The sequence below is a fragment of the Cicer arietinum genome, chromosome 3, assembly GCF_000331145.2.
Source record: "Cicer arietinum cultivar CDC Frontier isolate Library 1 chromosome 3, Cicar.CDCFrontier_v2.0, whole genome shotgun sequence".
NCBI lineage: Eukaryota > Viridiplantae > Streptophyta > Magnoliopsida > Fabales > Fabaceae > Cicer > Cicer arietinum.
This window is the reverse complement of record NC_021162.2, coordinates 63,019,212-63,031,574: the sequence shown is the minus strand read 5'-3', so window position 1 is coordinate 63,031,574 and position 12,363 is coordinate 63,019,212. Positions and strand designations below refer to the sequence as shown.

The 12,363-nt window shown below is 26.7% G+C and overlaps 1 protein-coding gene across 1 annotated transcript; it reads left to right on the top strand.

The window, feature by feature from the left end:
• Nucleotides 1-10,888: 10,888 nt before the first annotated feature.
• LOC140919839 (uncharacterized) lies at nucleotides 10,889-12,344 on the top strand. The gene is made up of 2 exons (XM_073366502.1): nucleotides 10,889-12,066; nucleotides 12,147-12,344. The coding sequence occupies exons 1-2, from the start codon at nucleotides 10,897-10,899 to the stop codon at nucleotides 12,342-12,344; spliced, it is 1,368 nt and encodes a 455-aa protein (XP_073222603.1). The 5' UTR covers nucleotides 10,889-10,896.
• The last annotated feature ends 19 nt before the right edge of the window (nucleotides 12,345-12,363 follow it).

Here is a 12,363-nt window from a genome sequence, read left to right as displayed (position 1 = left end):
ATTATAGCATATAGCTAATGCTACTAGCTGTTAAGCTAAGTGAAATATTTAGTAAAATAAACTTTAAAAACATAAAATAATATTCTTAATTGAAGTAGTTAATCAATGAGGACAAACAAGTGTTCAGTTTTGAATTTTCAAATCTTGCAATATGATCGGTCGAGTCGTCAATAATTTTTTATGCGATAAACATAGAGCACTGAACACTGAAACTGCATGTAGGCTAATTGGGAATAAATTCTAGTAATTTATATCTTTAATCAATAAAGTGTCCTTAATTAAAATTTTACGAATCAATGTAGGAAAATAAATATGGATACATTGCTAGCTGTCATATTTCAAATAATTGTAGAATATCTAGAGAATAAATTAATTTGACATCTGTGTTTAAATAGATATTGATCATATGTTTGTAATCTTTTAGTAGTGGCTTTGTGTAAGGGATTTCAAATTAAGGAGAAAGCATTCAGTAACCCTCAAAGGCTTCTACGGCACCAAATTTTCAATAATTAATGTAAATATGAAGTCGTGTGGAAGTATTTTTTGGGTTTCTGAATGCTTATTCCTATTTTATTTTCAATTGGAATTAAATTTATGTTTGATTCACATAATAAGATAGAGATAAGATATATATTATCTAATTTATTTTAAAAACTTAAAGAACATTTATATGACATGACACTAGTCTTTTTCAATTTAATCTAAAATCTTGAGTTCAAACATTTAAAATGTTTAGCATTTAAGCTTGAATCTCCCATGAGATCTTACTCTTTGAGGATTAATTATGCCCAATATATATCAAATTTATGTTTATTCAAAGTGTTTTTTATATGGAAATGTTTTTATGAAGTTGGTATCTTCCAATAATTCAATATAATGGATATACATGTACTAAACTATTTTTAGCTTCTCTCATAAGCATAGTAGACCCCCATGATGAATTTGTTTTAGGCCTCAAAATAAACACTCCAATTTTGCATGAAATTTAGGCCACAATAAATATGCAACAAACATGAATTATAATTGCAATATTAGAGGCTGCGTTTGCGAAAACTTTTTCTATGTTTTTCTCTTAAAATATGTGTTTATTTTATTTTAATGAGAGATTTTAAAAGAAAAAAAAACCCTTGTAATAGAGATTTTTATGAGAGTATCTTATCCTCTTTAATCTTTATTACCAAATAAATATAACACTGATTTCAAAAAATTAAAATGTTTTCACTAAATAAACATAGAGATCTCGTAAATGTGGTTTTATACACACACGCTACATATTTACAAAATCAATTTAATAATTTAATATAATAAATATAAATTTTACATTAAAAATAATTTTTTAATAAAACATAATAATTATATAAACATTTTATTAATTTTAAAAATATCTCACTCTTTCTCTAAAAGAATGTATCACTCAAAATTTGTTTTAGACATATCTAAACTGGGTCAGGTCCTCCTAGCTCATAAGCTAAAATTAAATTTGCATCACCACTTTTCACAACCTCTATTATTTTGTTGTTTCTGTTTTTGCTTTATTTTCTTTTCTTTTTAGTCTATCGTTATTTTCTTTTTATTTTAATATATTTTAAGTTTATAAAAAAAACTTGTATAAATTAATAATTTATTTACATATACTTCTTAATTAATTTAAAGAAAATACTAACAAATGTCTTTGGACCACTTGTTAAGAAATTAAAAATGAAAATTTTATATTAAAAATGCATTAGAACTTATGTTTTCAAACTTTTAGAAGTTTAAAATTTGTTATTTTCAATGCAAAATTTTTAATTTTAATTTCTTTAACAAGTAGAATACTTATTAGCATCACCTCTAATTTAATTATCAACTAACTTTAATTGAATCTTAACTGAATGATAAACTTTTATTATTAGGAAGCATTATGACAATTTTTGTTATCAATAAAAACTATATGGTTGCTTAAAAAACATTATGGTTGGTTCAAAATTAACAATATAAGATTCAGGACGGATATTAGTTGTGATAGGGGAAGACTCGACCACTCTAAAATTTTCTTCTTCAGTAAAAATAGATATATTTAAAATAATATTTATCTATAATATATAATATATATAACTAATATTTCAATAATAGTATTAAATTGTTGAATAGTTTAGTGATAATGTAGATTTTCATAATCCTCGTGTCTCTGATTTATTACATCTATACATTAAAATAACCAGTACATCAAAATCAAATATATAATTTTAATTGACAATATTTAATTTTTATGTTGACTCCCCTCGACGCCAATGTGAAAGCTGCTTCGCACTGTTGTATGCGTTAGATCTACCCATTATTGGTTATGGTGAAGGAATGTTACAATCTATTTTATGAGATATTTTTCTTAGAGAAAATGAGAAATATGCTGATAGTGTAAAATTAGTTTTATTGTCTTCAAATAAAAATTAAATATTGAGATTTAGAATTACAAATTAGTATTACGTGGCACATAAATTTTATTAGATATTGGTGTGATGTAAAGTTTTTATTCTGTATTTATGTTTTCATATAGCCGGCTTGTACTACTATTTTCACTAAGTTTATTAGTTAAACTACCCATCTCTATAATAATTAGAAAAATAGGCGTTATGAAACTTGAATTGGTATTTGATAAAGTTAATGTATTAAGTGAATGTTCAATTGATTGAACTAAATATATGTATGTGAGTGTGCATGTGTAAACGCACACCTTCACACAATCATTTTTACGATATAAATGAGTTTTTTTTAATTATGATTAATTGGAAATTTTTATATAATAGACCTTCAATTTGATTTTCTCTTTTAATTTGAAATTTAGGGTGGTCCGTACAATGTCACTGTGAGTTTATAGTTTTTTGTTTTGAAATTCAATTTCAAAACTATGTTTAGATAAAATAAGTCGAGTTGGTTTTTTAAGTTTTTTTTTTATTCAAAACAAAGAAAAAATTATAATTTATTTATTTATTTTAAAATTAACATGTCACTATGAATAGACATAAACACTACCACCTCTCCTCTGACCACCATTTATAATCACCTCCATCATCTACCTTCGACCACTATCGCTACCACCACCCACCCACCTATACACCACTAGCCACCAATCTCACCCACCACCTCTAATCACTATTTTCCACCACTAACACCACAATTACAGTCATTGTCGGTCACACTCTAACCACCATCTCCAACTATCAACGTTATTTTTTTTACCATTGTAATTGCTTTCGACGATATATTATTACGAAAGATATTATAATTAAATAAATTATAATTTTATATAATTGAATTATTTTAAAATAATTAAAACTTAACATTATTTTTAATTTTAATTTTAAATTATTTTTACACATCAATATTTTTTTTATATTTAGTGAATTTATAATAAAACAGGTAAAGAGACTAATTCAATTCAAATAAAATCAAAACTAAAATTCATCTAAAAATTAAAATTTAGAATTAAAAACTCAAAATTAAAATTAAACTCAACACTGAAACTAATTTTAATTTTAGAATTTTCTTATTAGAAAACTAAAAACCGAGAAAATATACAATAAGAGAAAACAAACACTTTACAGATTTATAGTAATCAATTTTCCCACACCTTGTAAAAATTATTGTAAAACAATGTTACCTAGTGTAGTACTGGTTCTATGTATAATCATTTTTATTTGATTTGTCAAATTTAAAAGTTAATTAGCATTAGCTCTATCATAGAGGCATTAAAAGAGACAAGTGTTCACGAGGAATAAATTCTAAACCCTGATCCATAAAGTAACCTTATCTAAAATTTGGTGAATCAAATTAACTCTCATCATATCATAGAAAGAATGCGAATCATGCATGTTTGTTTGCATATGCTATCCAAATTTTAAAATAATGGTGGGATGCATGTCTTAATGTCATCTTTGTGTACTATAAATATGCATTCATTATTTGTATACTTATAAAATAAAAAAATCATAGCATGGGTTTGAGTAAGGGATATATCTAATTAATGAGGAGAAGGTCTTTAGTAACCCTCAAAGGCTTCCATGGCACCATATGTTAGAGTCAGATTTATCATATCATTGACCAGTAATAATGTTGAAGTCGTGGGACCCTTTTGATGGGTTACTCAAAGCTTTCATCCTAATCATGTTTTGCACTCCATTAGTTAGATTGCTTTCTCAATACTCTCTCTCTCTCTTTCTCTCTCTTTTACTTTGTGATTTGGGTTTTCAAAAACTCTAATAATAAAACTAAAATATTTGTTTGGTAGGATTTTTTATATTCAACTTGTTTTTAGAAATTGTTTTGATTTTCAGTTTTTAAAAAGACAGAATTGGAAACATCTTTTATATAAAGACAAATGAGGGATCAAATTACACTTATGTTAGCTTGCTCAATAATATTTTAATGAATACAAATTCTATAAAATTCACTATTTAATAGAAAATATATATCTTATAGATCATTCACATAATTTTTTTACAAATTTAAAATCATTTTATATATTATTGACATTAACTAAAAACACATAAGAAATTAATTTTTTATAATATTTAATAATTTTAGATTTTTGTAAATTTTTACTATGTGATATAAAATTTCAATCAAAAATTAAATTTGGTAAAATTTGTATCCATTAAAACTTTATTAAGCAGTGTAATTTACATCAATGTAATTTAATTCAATAAAGTTTAAATATTAAATTTGTTTCCGCTTAATCTTCTAAGTAGGCCACTTCAAGTGATGACCATTGACCACGAGTTAGGTTCGCTATTCTTTTTTTCAAAATGATTGTAATTTTTTCTTTATGTATATATAATTACATTTTTGTGTTAACCATCTGATTTTTAAGAAAAAAAAGACTTTAGTAATAAGAAATTCGGTTGGAAGGTAGATAAAATTTTGATCAAAGATTATCTCAACATGATTTTAACTCAATTCTTCCAAACAAGATTTCTTGTTTTTGGTCTATGAAGAAAATAGTAAAGAAACTCAAATATAATGGCAAGATTCGAACTTGAGATACGGTGTCCAATTTAACAATATTAATATTTGTCAGTTGAGTTAGGTCTTACGGATCCAAACATTACGTCTTTAACTGAAATTTTAATTTTGTTTAAGTATAATTTTATTATCTCTATTTTTTGATATAAAATTTCAATCAAAAATTAAATTTGGTAAAATTTGTATCCATTAAAACTTTATTAAGCAGTGTAATTTACATCAATGTAATTTAATTCAATAAAGTTTAAATATTAAATTTGTTTCCGCTTAATCTTCTAAGTAGGCCACTTCAAGTGATGACCATTGACCACGAGTTAGGTTCGCTATTCTTTTTTTCAAAATGATTGTAATTTTTTCTTTATGTATATATAATTACATTTTTGTGTTAACCATCTGATTTTTAAGAAAAAAAAGACTTTAGTAATAAGAAATTCGGTTGGAAGGTAGATAAAATTTTGATCAAAGATTATCTCAACATGATTTTAACTCAATTCTTCCAAACAAGATTTCTTGTTTTTGGTCTATGAAGAAAATAGTAAAGAAACTCAAATATAATGGCAAGATTCGAACTTGAGATACGGTGTCCAATTTAACAATATTAATATTTGTCAGTTGAGTTAGGTCTTACGGATCCAAACATTACGTCTTTAACTGAAATTTTAATTTTGTTTAAGTATAATTTTATTATCTCTATTTTTACTGATCCGTGAAGTTAATCCTCTCATTTTAAAAGTCGTCAGTTTTACTCTCTTCATGTGATGTTTTAACTAGAAAATATGACATGAATGTTTTAAATAACATGACACATTATACACCGTAAGAAGTTAGTTTTCAACTTCAGAGATTTTTAATATTTTTAATTTAATTAATGATATATGAATAATTAATGCATCTAGATGATTCTATATAATAGAATTGTATGTCACGTCATTTAAAATATATCAAATCGTTATTTTTTTAGTCTAAAAATTTAAGAGAGAGACTAAAATTGTTGACTTTTAAAATAAGAAGATCAATTATGTTAGTTGATAATAATAGAGAGACCAACTAAACTTTTTATTTTAACTTGTGATAGAGGTTCATTTTAGACGGTAAAATAATATTTACTTGGAATAAGATTAAAAATTGTTTAATTTTAAAAAAATAAAAAATAGTTTAGAAACCATAATTTGGAAACAGCTTTGACAAACAATTTTTATTTTATTTTATTAGTTTTTTCAAAACAATTTTTTTTAAATCGATTTACAAAATAATTTTAAAAAACTGAAAAATCAGAACTCAATCAAACACCCCTTAATTATCTAATTTTAATTGCTTGGTTGAATTTTGACTACTGGTTTTTCAAGTTTTAGTTCGTGAGCTTTTTATTCATTTGAGCGAGCGTATGAACTGCTATCAAATGAATTTTTCTAGAAAAATGCTAACGAGTGTTCCAAATATTTATTAAGAAAAAATGTGAAATTATAATTTTGAAAGTAGTTTATTTAACTCTTTGGAATTAAAATTACATTTTTTTTCACTAAAAACTTTTCAAATTTTATTTTATTTTTTTATATCATTACTTTATTATCTCACAAAAATTTGCTTATATATTGTCGAAAGTTAATTGTATTTTGTTATGGAAAGAATAATTGTTTTAAAGAGATACAATGCTTATTTAGAAGTGCTACTACTTCGGGTCTTTAAATATAAGCATCTTGAACTCTTTTTGTTTCATTTTATAATTTTATAATTGTATTAATTATTTCTTTATAAAAAAAATTTTAATTATGTTTTTTTCAGTAATATGTCATAATTACTATTATATCTTATTTTTTTTATATAAGTTTATTTCATTGAAAGTAATTTTATTTGAGACTTCTCATATACTAAATATGAGTATCTCTTTTCAAAGAAATTCAAATTCGAATTCATCATATTTTAGGAGTTCAACTTCTACTAAGCCCAACAAATGGTGATTCCCTTTAATCGTTTTTATAAGAGATAATTAAGTTATATAAAAGTAAATTATCTCTAATGATCTCTTTAAAAAAAAACTAAAGATAGTATAATAAAAACATAAATCAATTTTGTTTTGTCAAAATTAAACTAATAAAACAATTTAAATTATCAACAAATTTAACACTACAAATAACTTTCTTAATTTTCATAATTTATTCGGTGTAATTTTATATACAGAAACAATCTTAAAAAAAAATGAAAGGTTGTTAGATTTCTACTAATATACGGAAAATATATGCATTTGAATGAAATATGATTTATTTATATCAAAGAAAGAAAAAGAAAAAAAAAAAATGAGTTATTCTCGTTGTCTAGAGCCAACACATTTAATCTGGAAGACATATCAGAAAAATCGATACAGCGTTCCCTTTCCCTTCCCTCTATAAGATGACCTTTCATTGATTCTATGGATTCATACTGTATTAGAATTATAATGTCAAATGCATATATTATTAGTGAAACTTTTCCCTTTTAAGTTTTGCGCTGAGACATTCTTTTTGGCATTTGATTTGATACTCTATTGTCAAGTTGGAAACTTAACATTTTGTATCTTGCATGAAATAAATTGGTTAACTACACTTGCACAGCATTTCTATAACTATTTTTTTTTACTAAGATAGAAACATATTACTATTGCTGAGTTAAGAGAAGCTGAAATTAAGAGTTATAATCAAAACCACTAATTTGTTAATATTTGCTTATAAAAAATTAAATTAAATTAAAATATAATATTTCTTTTCTTTTATAAAAACTTTCACCATTTGCCATCATTTTTGTCGTTAGCTTTATTACTCATCACTTAGTAATGAAAATATTACTCTCCTTTGCACACTGAAAAAAAATTATTCACAATATTGATGATCTTATTTTAAATAATCTATATCTACAACTTTTACAAGACTTAACTTTATAGAAAGGCAGTTTAAACAAAATGCATCTATAGTAAATTTATCCTTCTATCTCAAAATATATATAAAAGTAAATTAAAAAAATAAATTTAGACTAAATACATTATTTTTTTATCATATATTTTTACTAACATTTTGAAACGGATGAAATACTTATAAAAACATAGGTGTTGAAAGTAGGATTGATTAACACATTTTAAATTTTCGCATTAGAATTTTTAATTTTTTTACAAATCACTTTCCTTTTTATATGACAACTAACAAAAACTAGTTTCTTTTTTATTGTTAAAGAGAGAGAAAAAAAAAGTTGGTGATTGCTAATTCAATCCATGTTTGTTTATTTTACTAGATTTTTTTTATTATATCCTAACTTTCGATGATATAAAATTAAATAAAATATATTATCTAATTATAACTTCTAATTATCTATCTAGAGGCAGACGAACAAATTACAAGCTACCTTCAAAATATTTTTGCTTTTGAAGCCAACCAATTCTTATAACATAGTTTATACATGAAAAATTTATCCTCTATCCCTACATTTATATTTCTACTTTTACATTTTATATAAACTATCCATTTTACTCTTTTATTTATTTAAAAAAAAAACAATTTACTCCACTAAATTTAATAGGAGTTCCAGAAAAATTTAAAAATAAAAATTCTAAAATATATGTTTTTTTTTTAAATTAAATTTTATATCGGAAAACATAAAAAAAAAGTTTTTCAATTATGTACTGAAAAATTTTAAAAAAATTTTCTAATACACAAAAAATATATTTGTATATCGGAAAACTTTAAAAAAGTTTTCTAATATACAAATGTATTTTAGTAGGGTCCTTAAACCCTAACCTTTGTGTTCCACAATTTTTTTTCAAATTTTCTGGACACAAATATGTTTTTTTTCCAATACAAAGTTCAACTTTTTTTCAAAATGTGTTTTAAAAAACTTAAAAAAAAAAAATCAAAATTTCAATTAAATTTAGTGGTTTTTTTTTTAAAAAGAAGGATAAAATAAGTAATTTATATAAAATGTAGAGGTAAGAATATAAATGTAACGGTAGATAGTAAAATTTTATTTATATATTATAAGACCATGTCAGAAAGTTTTCAACAGGGAGAGCAGCCCATATAATATACTAATGAAAAATTTCTCTTGTACCCCCACACTTTGCCTTGTACCCCCAAAAAAATTCGAAAATGGCAAAACTACCCTCAATTTTTTTCACCATTTTGTAAATGACTATTATACCGGAAATGTAAATATTTTTTTCACCATTTTGTCACAAACCCAGCCGTAAAACAGATTTCCGGTAAGTGGCAGTTTTCCGGTAACTACCGGAATACTTGAAACAAGATTTCCGGTACAGAGTAAAGTACCGGAAATGTTAAAACTGAGTTTTCCGGTACAGAGTATAGTACCGGAAATGTTTAAACTGACTTTTCCGGTACAGAAGAGAAAATTTGTGTTCCGGAAATCTTGGTTGGCAAGTATTCCGGTACAGTATTAGGTTCCGGAAATCTTCATTTTTGAGTTTTCCGGTACAGACCATATTTTTTTAATTTCTTTTTAAGTTTTTTAATTTTTTTTAAATGTTAACAGATATGGATAATCCACTACTATTAATGGACAAAACATGCGTCGATACTACAAATATTTTTGACACAGATCAGGTATGAATAAATATATTTAATATTAATATTATAAAAATATATTTTTGTGATTAATTATAATTATTTTATTTCAGATATTTGATTCAAGGGATACTGTTGTGAAATGGGCAAAAGAAATTGGTATAAAAAATAAAGTTACCGTTATTATCAGAAGATCAGATATAGAGACGGGTGAGAAAGGACGGAGAAATAAATTAATATTAGGTTGTGACAAAGGGGGAAAATACAAGTGTGCTGCTAGTTCTATTCGAAGTTCAACAAAAAAATGTGATTGTCCTTTCAAGCTTAGATCAAAACCATTAAAAGATGGTTCAGGATGGATAGTTAAAGTAATTTGTGGAATTCACAACCATGAATTACCTGATACTTTGGAGGGGCATGCATATGTTGGGCGCTTAAATGAAGAAGATAGAAAGCATGTTCATGAATTAACAAAATATAATGTTGCACCGAGACACATATTACTCTCATTGCAAGACCGAGATAAGAGTAATGTTACTAAGATCTCACAAATATATAAACAGAGAAGTATCATTCGATTGCGCGTGAGAGGTAATAGAACAGAGATGCAACATTTATTCAAGTTAATTGAAGATGCAAAATATGTGTGCTGGAATAGAAAGCGTGAAGACTCCGATGTTATGAGAGATATTTTTTGGGCGCATCCAGATTCAGTGAAGTTGTTGAATTTGTTTCCGATTGTGTTGATTATGGACAGTACCTACAAAACCAATAAATACAGAATGCCATTACTTGAAATTGTTGGTATGACATCAACAGAGAAAACATTTGTAGTTGGGTTTGCTTATTTGGAATGTGAGAGGGAAGAAAACTTTTGTTGGGCATTAGAGAGACTAAAAGATTTGTTTGTTACACAAAATAAATTCCCTCAAGTAATTGTGACAGACAGAGATCTTGCGTTAATGAATGCAGTTGGCATTGTGTTTCCACATGCTGTTAATTTACTTTGTCGATTTCATATCGAAAAAAATGTTGGAGCAAAATGCAAGCAATATGTCTTAAAGGATAGACAAGAGTCAATATTGAATATGTGGAAAGACATTATGTATTGTAGTAATGAAAAAGAGTATATGATGCGCTTGCATATGTTTGAACAATCATGTGTTGATACTAAAGTGTTTGTTGATTATGTCAAAGAAACTTGGTTGACTCCACATAAGGAAAGATTTGTTGAAGCATGGACAAATAAAGTGATGCATTTGGGGAACACAACGACTAACAGGTATTTAATATAATTTTATTATATATTGTTGAATTTTACAGGGTTGAGTCGGCTCACTGGAAACTGAAGTTAATGTTAGAAAATAGCATGAGTGATTTGTGTAAATGTTGGGAGGCTATGAACAACATGATAAGGTTACAACATAAAAGAATCAGAGCCTCGTTTCAAAAAAGTTTTTATGATGAAGAGCATGAGCACAGAAATCCATTTTATCAGAGATTGAATACATTTGTATCAACAGAAGCTCAAAGACGTATTGCTGAAGAATACGACAAAGTTGAGTGGGTGGGTACTGACAAATCTATATGTGGGTGTTCTCTGAGAAGGACATACGGATTACCTTGTGCTTGTGAATTGGGACAATATAAATTAATGGGTGAACCAATTCCTCTAGATTCTGTGCATATTCAATGGAGAAAATTAAGCATGGAATGTGAACTCACTCAAGACACAGAAGATGGATCAGAGTTGGATATGTCTACTGAGATGAATGCCTTATGGAAACGCTTTCGATCACTTGATGTTATTGGGAAACGAGTGTTGAAGAGTAAAGTGCGTGAACTTGCTTTTCCAAGTACAAGTTCAATATGTCCACCACCTGAAAAAGTCAAAACCAAAGGAAGAGTGAAGAAGAGTAAGGGTATGAAGCCAGATGGATATGATGTATATCGAGACCCTTCTTACTTTGAGCATGTTAATGCAACATATGGTGAAGATATTGGTTCCCAACCCTCTCAATCAAAGAAGAGACAAGCCTCTCAATCAAAGAAACACCCCTCTCAGTCATCTCATTCTTCAAAAAATTTGTTATTGACACAATTTCCTGATATTATTCAGCCATACATTGATGACATATTTGACGTGGCAGCTGATGGAAATTGTGGTTTTCGCGCTATTGCATTATTGCTTGGTTTCGGTGAAGAGTGTTGGTCTTTGGTCCGCAAGAGATTGGATCAAGAGATTGTTTCTCATGTAACTCCATATGATAGATTGTTCACAGGACGCATTAAAGAAGTAAGAGATTCGTTGATGATATCCGGCTTAGGTGTTCAACCCATGGATAAATGGTTGTCCATGCCTGATATGGGTTACGTGATAGCGACAACATATAATATTATTCTTGTCACGTTCGGTCTGACATTTTCAATGACTTTCTTTCCTATGAGGGGTTCACATTCCGGATCGACAAAAAATGATCGCATTTGTTGTATTGGTTTTGTTAATGGAAATCACTGGGTTCCGGTAATTATTTTCTTATACTTTTTTAAATTTTATTCTGATAATTTTGTCTTATATTTTGTTAATTTATTTAATTTTTGCAGTTAAAGATGAAAGATGGATTTCCAATGCCAGACATTGCACCAGGTTGGAAGCAATATCGTACCAATGAAGCAACTTCTTGGGCAATAGCATACACAGGCCGTCTACAACACTGGGGGTATTTATTAGGCCGGTTGTCACGTGTTACCCAAAATCCACCTACGGAACCCGTAGAGGCAATGTCTTTAGATGAACCTTAATGTTTTAAAATTGATACAA